The 16,962-nt window shown below is 37.1% G+C and overlaps 4 protein-coding genes across 4 annotated transcripts; 2 read left to right on the top strand and 2 right to left on the bottom strand.

The window, feature by feature from the left end:
- Positions 1-158: 158 nt before the first annotated feature.
- Positions 159-3,593, bottom strand: LOC108808528 (probable LRR receptor-like serine/threonine-protein kinase At3g47570). The gene is made up of 3 exons (XM_018580658.1): positions 3,539-3,593; positions 605-3,190; positions 159-520 (listed from the first exon to the last, which is right to left on the bottom strand). The coding sequence occupies exons 1-3, from the start codon at positions 3,591-3,593 to the stop codon at positions 159-161; spliced, it is 3,003 nt and encodes a 1,000-aa protein (XP_018436160.1).
- Positions 3,594-5,382: 1,789 nt separating this feature from the next.
- Positions 5,383-6,483, top strand: LOC108809511 (succinate dehydrogenase subunit 7A, mitochondrial). The gene is made up of 4 exons (XM_018581649.2): positions 5,383-5,542; positions 5,629-5,700; positions 5,818-5,920; positions 6,192-6,483. The coding sequence occupies exons 1-4, from the start codon at positions 5,486-5,488 to the stop codon at positions 6,239-6,241; spliced, it is 282 nt and encodes a 93-aa protein (XP_018437151.1). The 5' UTR covers positions 5,383-5,485; the 3' UTR covers positions 6,242-6,483.
- A 1,709-nt stretch (positions 6,484-8,192) lies between these two features.
- Positions 8,193-9,782, bottom strand: LOC108805946 (uncharacterized). Its single transcript, XM_018577939.2, has 4 exons — positions 9,270-9,782; positions 8,961-9,083; positions 8,621-8,866; positions 8,193-8,507 (listed from the first exon to the last, which is right to left on the bottom strand). Exons 1-4 carry the CDS (start codon positions 9,660-9,662, stop codon positions 8,328-8,330), a joined length of 942 nt encoding a protein of 313 aa, XP_018433441.1. The 5' UTR covers positions 9,663-9,782; the 3' UTR covers positions 8,193-8,327.
- A 2,023-nt stretch (positions 9,783-11,805) lies between these two features.
- Positions 11,806-14,625, top strand: LOC108806324 (hydroxyproline O-galactosyltransferase GALT6). Its single transcript, XM_018578408.2, has 7 exons — positions 11,806-12,813; positions 12,878-13,110; positions 13,200-13,490; positions 13,571-13,699; positions 13,796-13,969; positions 14,060-14,167; positions 14,269-14,625. The coding sequence occupies exons 1-7, from the start codon at positions 12,051-12,053 to the stop codon at positions 14,479-14,481; spliced, it is 1,911 nt and encodes a 636-aa protein (XP_018433910.1). The 5' UTR covers positions 11,806-12,050; the 3' UTR covers positions 14,482-14,625.
- The last annotated feature ends 2,337 nt before the right edge of the window (positions 14,626-16,962 follow it).

The raw sequence follows: 16,962 nt of genomic DNA, 5'->3' as shown, positions 1-16,962 counted from the left end.
CCAAGAAATTTCAAATAAAAGCTGCTATCACAACATTCATCCCTTATCTGCAAATAAGATAGTATACGTTTAAAACACTCAAACATAGTATATAAATAGAAAATTCTTACATAAAAAAAAGAAAAGAAAATATGTCTTCATTGAAACGCATAAGCACTTCAATGCGTAGCTCTTCTTCTGGATCTGAAGAACCTCTCTCTAATTGTGGTTAATTCTTTCACGGCTTCGCTCATTGCCAACCGGTTCACTGGAGATTCTACACAGCACCTAAGTCCCACCTCCAAAACAAGTTTCAAGCACTCAGCAACAGGGAATCCGATTCTGAGGCCGTTGTGAAGAATCTTTTCATCTGCAACTTCTAATACTCGCTCTGGCAAGGCAGACTCAATATAGCTGTGGAGGGTAAAGTTTCCTCCAAACAACTCATTTGTTGGTCGCTTTCCACTGAACATTTCCAAAAGTATAATCCCAAAGCTATACATATCACCGTGTGTTGATACTTCCCCACCCATTCCATATTCTGCACCATATTTTATAGAAACAAGACTGTAGCAATAAAAAAGTATGTACAATTTTTATTATTTAATATGTGTGACAGTTTTACCTGGTGCGGCATAGCCAATGGTTCCTCTGACACCGGCCGAACTAAGTTGATTGAGAAAGTATTCTTGGTCGAATTTGAGGAGAATCCGAGCCAGACCAAAGTCGCTGACATGTGCAATTAGATCTTCATCTAGAAGGACGTTGCTTGGCTTAAGATCACAATGAGCTATAGCTTCATGGCAATGAACATGAAGATAATCAAAGACAGAAGCCACGTCGACTGCAATGTTAAGTCTTTCAAGTAATGTCAAAGTTCTCGAGGGTCTAGCAATCTCTTCCACTTCATCCGGATGCAACCACATATCCAAGCTTCCATTTGGCATGAACTCGTAGATTAACGCTCTGAATTGATTTCCTAAGAAATCAATACTTGAGCAAGCCGTCAACAGTTTGACAAGATTACGATGCCTCACGTTTCTCAAAGATTCACATTCTGCCAAAAAACTCTTCATAGCTCCACGTTGCTGCAAGTTTAAGACTTTCACTGCAACAACCTTGTTCTCTGGCGGAAGCAATGCCTTAAAAACAGTACCAAAACAGCCTGAACCAACCAAATTACCGGAAGAGAAACCATTTGTGGCATTTCGAAGATCTCCATAGCTTATTTGTTCATGGAAAGTGCCCAAGGTGGAAGGAGTTGCTTCATTGGTCTTGTTCTTCTTTCTGTTTCTGAACCAGCAAAGAGAAACAGAAGCTATGAACAACAACAAAAGCAATGATACGCCTATGCTTACTCCAATCAAAACTTTCTTTGAGAAAGAGGAATGCTTGCATGGCTTTAGTTTCAACTCCAAGACGCCTCCACATAGGTTTATGTTTCCAAATACAGAAACTATACTAGCATTCTTAAACTTTCCTTCTGTTGGAAGTTTCCCCTCGAAGTTGTTAATGGATAGATTGAGACGTTCCAACGAGCTGAAGTTTGCAAAATACCCAGGTATGCTTCCGGTGAGGTTATTGTTTGAGAAATCAACCTCTTTAACGCCCACCAACCCACTTAGGTCTGGAATGGTTCCATCAAAAGAGTTTCCATGTAGATCAAGTTGTACCATCAAGAGACACTCTCCTAAAGTCTCTGGGAGTTTCCCTGATAGTCTATTGTGCGCAACAGAAAGTGTGCCAAGATGTTCAAGTCTCCCAACAGTTTCTGGCAAAGAACCGGTCAACAAATTATTTGACATGTTTAGTAAAACAAGCGGTGCAATTTGCATGATCTCCCGAGGTATGGTCGCATTCAGCTTATTATCTTGGAGATATAAATACAGCAGATGACTACATTTACCAATGCTAGGAGGAATGATTCCTTCAAAGCTATTGTTAAACAACCAGAGACTTTCTAATCGCGTGATGTTGCCTAGTGAAGATGGTATCTCTCCTGACATTTTATTTGACCCGACACTGAATTGTTCTAATCCCGAAAGCTTTCCAAGAGAGGTTGGGAGGTCTCCTGTCAATAGATTGTTTCCCAAGGAAAGTATTTTTAGGTTTATGAGATTTCCATTGTCGTGAGGAATGCTTCCAGAGATGAAATTCGACTGAAGTTCTAATATGTTGATGTTTGTAGATAAGTTAGCTATAGAGGTAGACAAGTCACCCGCAAGCCTATTGTAAGCTACAAGTAATGCACTCAGTTGGGTGCAGTTACTTAAAGCTCCCAAAAACTCAAGATCTTGGAGAGAGTGATCACTTCCAAAGGAATTAGTATGAAGAGACAGGAGTTGCAAATCTCGTAATTTTCCAAAGCTTGGAGGAATACTTCCTGTCAGACTATTAATCTCCATTCCCAAATTTTGAAGATTTGAGATGTTGGCAAGTGTTGTTGGAATTACGCCAGAGAAAGAATTATTTCCGATAAATAACCCTCGAAGGTTTGGTAATAAGTTACCAATATCAGACCTTAAGCTCCCAGAGAAACCATTATCAATGATGTTTAAATTCTCAAGCAATGACATATTGTAAATTGCTTGGGGAAAAACACCTGAGAAGTTGTTTGTTGCTAACTGAAGATCAACCATTTTAGCCAACCTAGCTATATCATTAGGAATTTCTCCTTCCATAATGTTTGCTACAAAGCTAAGTTCTTCGAGGGAAGTCAAGTTTTCTAGAGATGCAGGAAACTTTCCTTTAAGTTTGTTTCGACCAAGATCTAACAAAACAAGTTTCCTCAGAGTCCCTAGTTCCCATGGAACAACTTGTGAAAGAGAGTTTGAGTGTAAATGAAGTTCCACCAATCTAGAGCAGTTAAACAGACTAGTTGGAATCTCTCCTTTGAGAAAATTAAATGACATAAACAGGTGTTTAAGCCTAAACAAGTTTCCCAACTCTTGAGGGATGGTACCACCAAAATAGTTATTAGTGAGATTAAGTGATATGAGAAACGAAAGATTACCGATAGATGGGGATATTACCCCACCTAATTGCAATCCTCCCAGGTTCAGGCCAGTAACCCTTTTGTGTTTGTGGCCACATGTAACACATGTCCATTTGCAGAGAGGGAATGAGTTGTTCCATGAGGACAGGATAGCCCTTTTGCCTTCAGATACTTGAGACTTGAACTTGAGCAACGATTGCTCATCAGTTTCTGTTGAGAACAGCCGTCGTTTAGGTTAGAAGAAGAATAGAGAAGAAAACGTATTGAGGCAAATACCCGTTTAGGGTTTCTTATTAATGATGTGTTAATAATTTACAAACCCTTAGACCCATATTTATACAGCCTCAAAAACCCGATTTTCTTTTCCCAATAGAAATAGTAACTTTCCTAAACCGAAAAGACATATCGTACCGCGGGAGCCGCAGGCCCCCGCACCCCCCAGATGTCAACCTTGATAACGAGTATCGTCCGCACTCGGTCGGACTACGACCCACGAGTGCTGGGCATTTTACTGGTACAACAGAGATTTAAGACACACAGATGCAACAGTTTCATAGGTAAGACTGTATCCTTCAAGTAACATAAGAATACTGAAAGAAAGTAAAAGAAAGAGCCTCATTTTTCTCTTTTTTTTCAGGAAGGAAATTAGAAAACCAAAATGCAACTTACTAGAAAAGATACAACCGCAAAAAGAAAATTGCAAGACTTGTAGAAATGCAAAAACATTCCACTAGTCTTAACGTCCTTTCTGCGTTTATCATGGATTTTCTTTTCTAGTCAAAAACGTTAATCATGGGTTTACTGTTTTATGAAGAAATAAATCAGAGATTGAGTTTGAGGCTTTAAGATTCTAGTTCATATTGACTTCTCGACCATCTCATTATTTGGATTTTTTTGTGGAAAAATAGGAAAATGTGTCATCAATATTCAAGGAATAGGTCCAGAACATCATGGTCCAATGGTAAGGACGGGCTCCTTCCTGCATCCAGGTTGTGAGTTCGAACCCTGCTGGAGGGAACTAAGTCATGATTTCTGGACACCAACACGGATATGGCCTATGCTTTATGGCCCATTTGCATACCCGGAGAGAAGGTCTATCCGTGAGTTGCACATCCCCTTGGGGATTAGTCTGGACCCTTTCATAGGCCCGGGATACCCCAAGTTAATCAAAAAAAAAAATATTCAAGGAATAGTGAAAGTTATCTTCTTCTTTTTTTTTTGACAAGGAATAGTGAAAGTTATATTTTTTGACAAGGAATAGTGAAAGAGTTTAATCCTAGAAAATTTCTTATTATATAGAGGTTGTATCAGACGTATCAGTTTTTCAATTGTAGTTTCTTGTCACTACAATTTGAGAATCGTAGATTTACTATGTGTTAGATATTCTCGATGCGGAAGTGGGTTAAACCGAAAACATACTTTAGTCCAGTTTGTGGATGAACACTACTTGATACAATCAAACAAGGGTGGGGGATGAAATCAAAAATGAAAATCAACTATTTATCACAATTCAAGTATTTTTTTAGTTGATTCCTTTTAGTTTTTTTTCTTTCTAAAACGATATATGTTATGAATTGATACTCAATTGATTATCTTCTCTTTCCAATATCCTATATATGTAGACAGCTAAAAGATACTATGTGAAGAGACATATATCTTCAATGAAGAAACACATACATGAAGAGTTGCATTGGTTCAATGATAGAGTTTAATCAATAACTACCAGTTAACCAAACCGGTTCGGTATGCTGGGGCGCAAACCAACCTATTGGAGAAAAGATCTCACATCGGATATATGATGGGGACATAAGTAATATATAAGGGACTTGGGTCACACCACTAATTGCCAATTGGTTTTAAGTGGAAGCCCAAGAAACTTATCATGGTATCAGAGCCGGCCCAATACTCTGACCCTTTAATCCGGCCCGGACAGTGGCCCGATCAACCCATTAGCTGATGGCCCAAAGAAGGCTCAGTTCTCCGAGATAGCTAGAAAAGAACATTATCTCGGAGGGATATGACGGATTCTACGAGATTAATGGTTATACGCACAATTATCTCGAAGGAGGATATTGGAGAGAAGATCTCACATCGGATATATGATGGGGACATAAGTAATATATAAAGGACTTGGATCACACCACTAATTGCCAATTGGTTTTAAGTGAAAGCCCAAGAAACTTATCACAACCATAAACTAATACTATGTAACTCACTTTTTGAATAATCAGTTCGTGTAGGTAAACGATTCAATCTATAATTACTTCTGCATAAAATGGCACATTTATAAACATTACATTGTTATAAATTACACAAGGACGAGGTCGACCAGTAGAATAAGTTTAGGGTCAAAAATGAATAATGCGGTTAGCATTGGGGCAGAAACCGAAACACTCAAATTTACAATTTACCCCCACATCACATTGGAAACTTTAACTTGTGCGCTTTTCGTCGTTCGTCTTCAGCAATCGTTGTTTATCGTCTCATTTGCTTGCTTACTCATCGGGGGGGATGGCGTTTTTGCTTAAAAACAACTCCATTTCATCTCACCTCCGATCTTATCCCCAGGTTTCTCGATCGAATCTCATCAAACGGATATGTTTCGGATTCGTTTGATCTGTTATTGATAGGATCGTTTGATCTGTTTTTTGCAGAAGAAGGATGGTGGAGCTCTAGGTCAATCCCGTCGGGGATTCCATGTGGAGCTAGGTGCTCGCGAGAAAGATGTATGTTTAATTCTTACATTGAATCTGGGATCGATTGATTTTGTTTTTTTTGTTTCTTCTTTTTAGTTAGTTCTTATGAGATTCTTCGGAGATTCCATGGTTGTTTTCCTGTTGCAGCTTTTGGCTGAGAACGATGCATTGAGGAGATTCAAGTCGCATAAGAAAGGAGTGCGTCAATTGAAACGAATTGGAGATGTGATCACTGCTGTCGTTGTTGCTGGTATCCACTCTCATTGATTTTTTCTGTGATTCTTTCATTCACTGCAGATGGAGAGAGATATACGTTTTTGTCACTTGCTTGTGTTATGTTATTGCGTCATTACCCTATCATTTATATTTGATGGAAAGGCTAACAGCTTTCCAAAATTTTATGCACTTTGTAGTGGGGTGGAGGGGGGGGAGGGTTCATATTGTTTAGGTTTGATGATATTAGTATTCTGTGTTGGAGTTTGAATAAGCCCTTTTTCATGTGTGGATGTGTGTTCATTCAGGGTGCTGCTATGAGATCTATACGAGAGCAACAGTTAAAAAGGAAGCTTAGGCTGCTGCTTGAGGAAGCTCATGTGTCCTCTCCTTTCGCTTTTATCATCAATCTTCCCTTTTCTAGCATATGTCTCTGGGAATTCATGTTGCCTAATTGTTGCTCAGCGGTCTCTGAATAAGTGAATAAACGAAAAGGATTTGGTATTTTGTTGTTTTCGAGAAATGGAATAAACCAGAAAGACTCGTTTGTTGAGCTCGTAAACTTGAATGATTCGTCAAATGTTATTTCTATTATCGCTTCTTCTTGTTGGGTATCTCAATGGGAATTAAAACCACACAAAAATCAAAGTTCAACTTTCTTAAGCTCTGTTGCCAAAAAAAAAACAAAGAAGTTACTTGAGCTTGTTTCACATATCTGTGTTAACAGAATCTTGTAATATTATAGAAAATATAGAATGATGGAACTAGGGACAAAGTTGTTCCTTTGTTACATTTTGTAACATTCAGAATGGCATCACACAAGTTTGATGAATTTATCAAACACGAAAATTTCATTTATTTTATTGCTCCTAGTATCGAAACAATGAATATACTCAAAAGTGTATGCAACGAAACAACATTCCGCAAAGATTCATGGAAGGAAGCATCTGCTGCGTGAGAGATAGATTAGCAACTTAATTCAGATCATTCCGCTTGTTCTTCAGATTGCTCCATCTCCAATTTCTGCAAGGAAAATAAATATGAGTTGTAAGAATGAACCTAAAATAATGCGAATGTTATATCAGCAGCTAAATTCATAAAACGTCAGAAAAACTATACAAATTGTAGACAAAAGATCAAGTGAAAAAAGGTGAAGGCAAAACCATGAAACGTTACAACAGATCACATCTACCAGTTGCTTATAACCAAAGAAAATGCATAAGGTGTATGGAATGTTAGCCAATGACAACAACAGCAATCTTAGCAACCCTAACGCACACAATTGTTATGATAAGCCAAGACACCGTGGAAAAGAAATGTGACTGGCTGGAGTGAATGAATATATCGGTTTAAAAGCAGTTAGCCAGGACTAGTCTTATAAGTGTGTCTGAAGAGATTGTCTAGTCTGTGGATTATAATAGTAGAGTTTGGTTAAGTCTAACTATATTTTGTTGAATTGAAATAAGAAGAATAAGAACAAGAGTAAGAATAACATCTCATTACAAGGGGGACTACTTTTGGTCCTATCTGACCGACCTTGCTAATGTTTCTTACAAATGTGAAAACTGTGTAAGGTCTTGCTGCTAGAACGACTAAAGACTTTATCACAGATTCAAAGTTGCTCCAGGATATTTGATTACATTTCCAGAGGGCAGAAGCATATAACTCTGTTTAGGTAAAATATTCATCAAAATCAGAAGTGACAACCGATGCCCTAAATCTCAGAAGCAATCAAATCAGAGAAAAGGACGCTTTAAAAGTCTGGATCACGATCAGTGGAAACGACCAGGAACGAACGCAGCTCATTGGATACGATGGGAGTGTACCTAAGAGAGAGAGAGAGAGAGAAGTAGAAACTTACAGATTGAGCGTTGTGCCAAGAAAGGCCACGGTAGACATTAACGGAGAAAGTGGTGGTAAGGTATATGGTGGCGAGCCCTAGCCCCGCCGTGAAGGCCTTGAACGACCAATCTCCTGCTTTCGTTACTATTCCCATCTCTCTCAAGAGTCTCGGCGGCGTGGCGAAACAAAGTCCAGTCTTCTCTTCTTTTTACAACTACGAACCGCGTATCGAACCGGAAGATTTTATATCTGTGTGACGGATCAAAATTGAATACTGTATCTTTCCTTCGGTTTTCATGTCCGGTTTACTCTTTCTTTTCTGAACAATCCATGTCCGGTTTACTCAGTACTTGGATTTTGTTTGGATTTGACTTATTTTGGGTGTGACTGGTAAAATTTGGCAATCCAGTCAGACTATTTGTTCTAAATTATTAACCTGGCCGTATTAATTACGTGCTTGGAACACGTTTCTCACAAATCTAAAACATCATACTTATAGATCAATCGCTTGAACACGTCTCTGATCCTCTCACATCACATTACTTTTATCTTAACAGCTACAAAAAAGGAAGAAGTTAGTGCAGCGCTAAGAGGAGAAGCTGCTAGTTCCCTGGACTCTGTAGCCGTGTTTCTCTGAAAACAGAAGTGCCACCAGAACCAGCTGGTGAAGGTGACGAAGCTATGTAGTTTGTTCCAGACGCAGACACAGTGACTCCTGCAGCACTTGTATTCCCAGGTTGTGTTGGACCCACGCGTGGGCTCCATCTAGAAGGATGCGGAGCCTGAGAAAACAAGCAACAACAACACTCAAATCCCATAACTGCTCTAGGAACAAAATAAGAAAAGAGAGCCCAAATTATATTTTGAATCCAAGGTAGGAGTTTTGAATGTGTACCATATTGTGTTGTGAAAAGGCGGCAGCTGCTCTTCTGAGAGGAGATTCAGACGAAGAAGAAGCACCGCATAGTCGAACAACACTGGGAGTTTGAGCATTATTATGATTTGCTGCACCATCCGTCTCCCCGCCTTCCATGTGAGCATCATTAGAGACATCTACATGGAGTGGAGGACGAGATGCCGTTGTTCCTGGCTGCTGCGTGATGCTGCTGCGCCTTTTCAATTCTTCCTCAGCATTCAAAATCTGTCAGCACTCAGCAGCATCCGATCAGATCAATTATGGACATGAATAAAATTTCGATAAAACAAAGTGTGTAAATTGAAACAGCAACACTGACCAGCTTAAGGACTTGGACGAGATTGTGTTTCTTTGCATTCAACACTTGTAATCTCTCCTCCACTTGTTTCTCTTCTTTCTCTATTTCGCTTGGTACTACTTCTTCTTCCGCTGTTTCCTTTGCCTTGTGAAACACATTACACAACAATAAGGGACTTAACTGATTTGGTGTTACAGAAAGCTAACAACTTTACGAGTTCATGAAATCCCCAAAACGGATAACTGACGAAATTTACCTAAATTAGTAACCTTTCCTAATCGAAATCATTATTTATCAAAATCAATTGGGAATGTCTGAACAGAAACATACCTCCTCCGCCTTATCCTTCGCAGCTTCCTCGTGAACGGTTTCATGATTCGATAGCAATTCCATCACTCGATCTCCACCGTCCGATCCTCCTGCTCGAGCTCCTTCAGTTCTGACATTCTCCTCCTCTCTCTTCACCTCAACAAGCTTCTGCTTCCCGGCCGAACCGGGCCGTTCAGATGGAATCGCATCCCTCCGATCCGTAACCGACTCAGGCTTGACGTTATGGGTCGGGTTAGGGCTGGAACCGGGGAAGAGACGCGAGAGAGCTCGTTTGCGGCGGTGGAGGAGAGATTTGAATTCCTTGAAAGAGAGGTTGCGATCCGGCATAGTCCACCGGCGAGGCACGTCGGGAACTTTGTGAAGGTTGCCTCTGTACATGGATATCGCCACCATCTTTTTTTTTTTTTTGGGGAGTTCCGTCGTCAAATTCGCCGTTGTGTTCTGTTTGCTACCGTGATTGGGTATATGGTGATGGGATTTCGAGTTGCGTGATGTTTTGCTGTGGGAGATGAGAAACGTGCGCCGTTTCAGTTACACGAAATTTCTATGATTGTATTTAAGCCGATGGGAAAGCCCACACATGTATGTTTGAAGCCCATTTACTATCAAATTCTATTACTCCCTCTATTTGATGATATTTGATGTTTTGTCTAAGTGCACCAAAATTAAGATAACTAGATTTTTTAAAAAAATGTATTTTAAAAATATTATTTTAGAATCAATTAACCAATAATAAAAAAAGTAGTAAAATCTAATTGGTTGAACATTTTCCAATAAAATTAAAACTAACCTTAAAATCTCCAAACTTCTTCTAATTTGAAACAAAATTATCCTTCTAAAACATCAATTATATTGAAACGGAGGGAATATTATTTTTTCAAAAGTCATTTCTATAAAAAGTGAAAATTCCCAAATAAATACCTGAACAAATTTCATTTGCTAAAAAACTTAATCTATTTTAGTTTCATTTTTAATACAAAAACTATTTTTGATAGCCAATTAATACATAATTTTTTTTAAAAAAATAGAAAGGTTTACACCGCCAAATTAACAATATCAACCCGTTAAACGGATTCGTTAAAATGTTGTGGTGGACCTGGTGGTATAAAACTTTTGATTTTCTAAAGTTTATCTATTAATTTGGCTTCTAAAAGTAGTTTGGATATCAACCAAAGAACAGAAAAAAGGTTTAGGTATTTGTAAACCAAATCCGCCCCGCTTAATTTAGTGGATAATCCGTGAAATCCTCTGTTTTACCTTTTTAAAAAAATAATTATTTAATTTATTTATTATAAAATAATATATTTATAATTATAACTTTATATATTTTATATATATATTTTTTAGAAAAATATTTCCCAAATCTTTTAAAATATATACTTTTTTACAAAAGAAATATATTTTTCTTTCTTTAAATTTGCGCGTCGTCAGGTACCCGCGATCCAAAATCCACAAATTCAGATCTTCCCTGCATAAAGTATTCACAACTCACATCCGTACCCGCAAATTGATTTTTTTTTAAATTGTTTGATCCGCATCCGCTCTGCAGTGGGTAAAACGCGACGGGACCTGCGGGTTAAGACTCATATTCCCAAACCAGAAAATGCACCTTTGGTGAAGGTTTACCACCAAAAAAGCCACGAGCCGAAACAACCAAAGGCTGGAGAAAATAAAATTTAGTTCAATTTTATTTTTGAGAATTTTCATAACGAAGAAAATAACATGGAAATTAAGCATGGAGGTTCTGTTCTTGGGTCGAATTCGATTCTATTTTATGGTTTTATGTAGTTTAGGTTTTTGAAACTCTTATCAAATTAACCGACTGAAATGTGATTCAGCTTTTGGATTAACCCAAAATTAACTAACTTTTTGATATTTTGGTTAGATTTCGTTGTATTCGTGTATATTTTGTATCATTTTTATATACCTTGATAAAATTTAGTATACAATATTAGAAAACAATATTCTATGTATATGAAAACTGAGTAATTTGGTAAATATCAAATCAATGTATACCAAAAAACGAATAATTTTTTTTTTCATTTTATTTTGTTTGTACATATTTCATAAGTGGCAAAATCTTTCATTTTATTTTAGTTTTACTAATCGAAAGTATATGTGGTCGCATTAGAGGCAACGAGGAAAACCTCATGTAATCTTAGTTCTTTCAAAGGTCAAAAACGGTATTAGATTCTTAGGAATTTCAAAAACAGATTAGTGGCGTGCTATATTTAATGGGTGGACGGTGGGCGAAATTAACTTTGTAATTGAATGATTCGGAAATTTTGTTCAAATCGGCCTTGTAATTCTTTTCTGAATTCCTTTTAAAGGTTGGTTTAATGAAATTTAAGTTTATTAAAAATATTAAAAAAAAAAATAAAACCTCACCGCTAGATTGTCATAGGTCCAATCACAGTCGCCGTTATGCTTTTATTTGAAATTTTCAAAAAAAATACTGCCGTTGGAAAATAATACCAACGAATCTTTAAAATCAATAAAGAAAGACACAAATAAATAAATGATAGAATATATTAAGAGTTTAAACGGCAGTTTTAGAAACGCCAGCCCCGCTCTTTCTTCATCATTCTTCACATTTCCATAACTGTTTTTAAATTTCTTTATAATCTCAATCATCAAAACACGTTCCACTTTTACTTGATTGCTTCTTTCCCGCCAATTACTCATCGTCTTAGGGTTTCCCTTTCAAACAAAACTCTTCCTTGCGAGTTTGATTCCGAGTTTAAGAAGACGAAGAAGCGGGAGCAATAGATAAATTGCGCCATGCTCAGCAAGAAGAGATCGGTTCAGATACTCACTGCCGTCGGTTCACTGTACATGCTTCTCGTCACGCTCGAAATCCCCCACGTCTACAGATCCGGTCTCAACACTCTATCACACGACCCGTTAACCCGACCCGATCATCTCGGCAGCGAGTTGGATCCGCAAGAGAGGCGGCGAGCTCCAGGACGTCCTTTTAAGAGCTTGATTTATCAAGAAACGGTTCCCCCTGCTCAGGCTCCGGGCGCTGAGCCGAGAAGATTGTCACAAGAGATCATATCCGGGTTGAAATTCGACCCGGATCCGAGTAGCAGAGACGAGTCTTCGGAGCTCCGTGAATCAGCAAAAGTAGCTTGGGAAGTTGGTAGAAAGCTATGGGAGGAGCTAGAATCTGGAAAAAACCTTAAAGCCTTGGAGAAGAAACTTTCGTGCCCTGTCTCTGTTTCGTTATCCGGGTCGGATCTTTTGACACGTGGGAAAGTCGTTGAGCTTCCCTGCGGGTTAACAATCGGATCACACATCACGCTTGTGGGGAGGCCACGCGCTGCACACTCTGAGAAGGTTTCCCAGTTTGTGGTGGAGCTGCAAGGGTTGAAGGCAGTGGAAGGGGAAGGTGAAGATCCGCCTCGGATTCTCCATTTCAATCCAAGGCTTATTGGTGATTGGAGTGGTAAGCCTGTGATTGAGCTCAACACTTGTTACAGGATGCAATGGAGCTCAGCCCAACGTTGTGAAGGCTGGAGATCTAGTGATGATGTAGAAACAGGTGAGTCATGTGTTGATTGGTTATAGAAAAATGAGTCCAGAGAGTGACTGTTTTCTTTTCACAGTTGATGGTCAGGTTAAGTGTGAGAAGTGGGTTCAAGAAAACGGTAGAGAAGAGACTAATAAGAAGGAAACATGGTGGCTTAGTCGTTTTATACGCAGGAGCAAGAAAGTAACTGTAGAATGGCCGTTTCCATTCACTGAGGAGAAGCTCTTTGTGCTTACGCTGACTGCTGGATTGGAAGGTTATCATGTTAGTGTCGATGGGAAGCATGTCACATCTTTCCCTTTCCGAACTGTAAGTCATGCTTTCTTGCAAATGCTCTTTGGAGTAGTAGTAGTGATGATAATTTCAAAGTGTGTTGTTCGGTTTTGGGCAATGTGAAGGGTTTTACGCTTGAGGATGCTACTGGTCTAACTGTTACTGGAGATATAGATGTTCACGCTGTTTTCGCTGGCTCTCTCCCAACCTCGCACCCTGGTTTTGCTCCTCAGAGGCATCTTGATCTCTCGAGAAGTTGGCAGGCGCCATCGGTTCCTGATGAAGAAGTTGAGTTATTCATCGGTGTCCTCTCTGCGGTTAATCATTTTGCTGAGCGGATGGCCGTGAGGAAGTCTTGGATGCAACATAAACTTATCAGATCTTCCAAAGTGGTGGCTCGATTCTTTGTGGCATTGGTAAGTTGAAAAGTTTTATGAGATTAGTTGTTTTATGTCTTCATTCAGATTTGATGCTCAACTTTTTGTATATAACATAGCACTCGAGGAAGTCAATTAATGTGGAGCTAAAGAAGGAAGCTGAGTTTTTTGGGGACATAATTGTAGTGCCTTACTTGGACAGCTATGATCTAGTTGTCCTGAAAACTGTTGCAATTTGCGAGTATGGGGTGAGTTTCTAGTTCTACCCAACTAATATGTTTTGCCATATCTTGTATGATTTCATCATGGTATATGAAAACTCTTGTTTTGTTTTTGATTTGCAGGCTCATCAGTTAGCTGCCAGATACGTAATGAAGTGTGACGATGACACATTTGTCCGAGTAGATGCAGTTCTTAGGGAAGCAAAAAAGACACCCAAAGACCGAAGCTTGTACATTGGCAACATCAACTATTATCACAAGCCTCTTCGCCAGGGGAAGTGGGCTGTTACATTTGAGGTAATAAAGAACACAAAAAAATAAACAAGAGGAGTTTGGTATTATTTGATAAAAACAGTCTTACACAACTTATTCAACTGGTTTCTCCAGGAATGGCCAGAGGAAGATTATCCACCTTATGCCAATGGTCCTGGCTACATATTATCAACTGATATCGCTCGCTTTATTGTTAAAGAGTTTGAGCAACACAAACTAAGGGTAATTTTTTCTTTTTTTTTGGGAAAAGAGTATCAGAGAGAAGAAGAATCTAGAGATGTATGTGATGCGTGATTTTTACATCATTTTGTTTATGTTAATAGTTATTCAAGATGGAGGACGTGAGCGTGGGAATGTGGGTGGAACAGTTCAACAACAGCGTGAAACCTGTGGATTATGAGCACAGCATTAGCTTCTGCCAGTTTGGTTGCATAGAGAATTACTTAACGGCGCATTACCAATCGCCAAGACAGATGATCTGCTTGTGGGACAAATTGTTATTGACGGGCAAACCTCATTGCTGCAACATGAGATGACCCAACGGTGTATGTATCTCTTCTGTGAGAAAAGGAACATAGATATTCCATTGAGAACATCAAAATGAGCCTTTGATGTATTAGTCTTTACCTTCGAACAAATCAATGGATCCTTGTTGAATCATTCATTCACATTCATTCTTTTTGATGATTACACTTCGTAAACCAAAATTAAAATTGAATATTCGTGTATGCCAATGGTATAGCTATTGAGGGTTGGTGAAATTAATATTACAATGCTATCTAAACAGCAGCTGAAGATAAACAATCTTTACTTTTTTCTTTTTTTTTGTAACTAACAATCTTTACTTCTTCTGTAGAAACTGCGATCTTTCTGGTTATCTTTTTTTTTGGCTCAACATACTTCATTTATTTAATCCAAAAGCTTTTACACTCTAAGTTTATCAACCTCGACAAGAGGTTTTATCCAAACAGGCAAAACAGAATACAATACAGAGACATTGTTCTCAAATGAGATAGCCTCTCTTGCCAGTCTGTCTGCAACCCTATTCCCTTCACGACAGCGAAAGACAACCTGAGTAGAACCAAGCTTCTGTAACAGCAAGGATGTATCCTCCGTATAGGACTGAATATTTGGTCTACTTCCCTTGTCATGGTAGGCTTGGACCAATTCCTTGCAATCAGATTCAAAGATGATATTGCAGTAATTTAGCCTTACCATAGACAGAGCAGCCCATCTTAGAGCCTCAGCCTCAGTCTCTATAGGGGATCTAAACTTAGGTAATCTTCTAGCTCCACACCAAATGACTGTTCCACGGTGATCCCTTAGAGTCCAGCCTAGACCACTATGACCTGTTTCTTTTTGTCCCATGATCCATCAATGTTACATTTAAGCCAGGTCTGTGGCGGTGGTTTCCAATGTTCTGCAGCTCTAACAGCTGGAGCAGCCCTTGGTTCTTTAACCTCCATATCATCCCTGTTGTCCCACTCCTCCTTATCACATATTGCTCGATCTTTCTGGTTATCTAGTTTCATCTTTTGCCGCAATGTTCAGAAATATTTCATCTTTCGGATTATGAAGCTATACCTCCTTGTAGTTACAAGTCCAGACAATCTTTGGGGAAAAAAAGAAGCAGACTCGATACTCACCTACCAAAAATTCACTTTCGGTTTTAAAATATTAAAAATATATCATCGCAGATCGAAAACACAAAATATTATATTATATCAAAATATATATCTCTAAATTTACGGGCAACCAGCTAGTAGTTTTAAAAAAGGAAATTTTCTATAATATATGCTATATAAATGCAAGGTTATTTTAACATGATAATTCTGTTTTAATAAGATAGATTTTTATAACAACTATTCTCCCAATTGTACAAAATTCTACTGCAAAATAAGATCATAATAAAATCATTAGCTTCTTATCAAAGCAGGCTTATACAAAAGAATCAATTTTAAATCATTGCAAAATTCATTTAACAACACATAACTGTAACAATAATATTTTATTTAATATATATAATATATATATATTTAATTGTGATTATGTGTTTTTAACAGAAATTATACCCCAGGAAGTTTTAAAGAAATGTTTATAGTTTGTTTAGAAACTATGAGTGTTGCCCGCATATGTGGACATAATTTTCTTACAAATATTTATTAGTTTATATTTTTTATTAAAATATATATGCTTATTATTGTATTAAAATTTTGAAAACACTAACATATTAGAAATATTTTATAAATGTTTTTGTTTGGTTACTATTTAATTATAAATTACTTTATATCTTAATTTTCAACTTTTATAATAGAAATAATTATTTTAAGATAACAGCACAATATATAAGAATTATCTTATTTAAATATAATAATATTTTTAATCTAAATTCATTTTAAATTATATAATAAATTGATAAATAATAGTATAGATATAAATAAGTTGTTATATATATTTTTTAAAACAATTTATGATAGAAATAAATATTTTAGGATAACAACATAATATACTTATTTTTAAAGATATTATTATTAATATAAATTCGTTTTTAATTATATAATAAATTTGAAAATAATATTATAGATATACATAAATGGGCAATTATCTAAAACAATTATTTTAAGTTTTTGTCACAAAATAGCCCTCAAAAATAAAATGACTAAAATAACATCTTTTTATTTTAAAATTTTTAATATTTATTTTTGATTTTTAAAAATTTGAATACATTCCTAAAACCACAACCATTAACTCTAAACCCCAAGTCTTAGATTATTTAACCAAATGATTATAAACGCATATTTAACCTTCAATAAAATCTCTTTTGGTCATTTTTTTATTCGAGAAACTATTTTTGTGAAAATGATTATTTAAGAGAATTTCTCTACATAAATTATTTACATCTTGTTTTTAACTTTTATAATAGAAATAATTGTTTTAAGATAACAACAAAATATATAATAATTATCTTAATTTTTTTAAAAATAATATGATTATAAATTATTTTTATTTTAGTGTAT

This window comes from Raphanus sativus, chromosome 6, assembly GCF_000801105.2.
Source record: "Raphanus sativus cultivar WK10039 chromosome 6, ASM80110v3, whole genome shotgun sequence".
NCBI classification, from domain to species: Eukaryota; Viridiplantae; Streptophyta; class Magnoliopsida; order Brassicales; family Brassicaceae; genus Raphanus; species Raphanus sativus.
The sequence above is the reverse complement of the archived record's forward strand: the minus strand, read 5'-3'. Positions and strand labels throughout refer to the sequence as shown.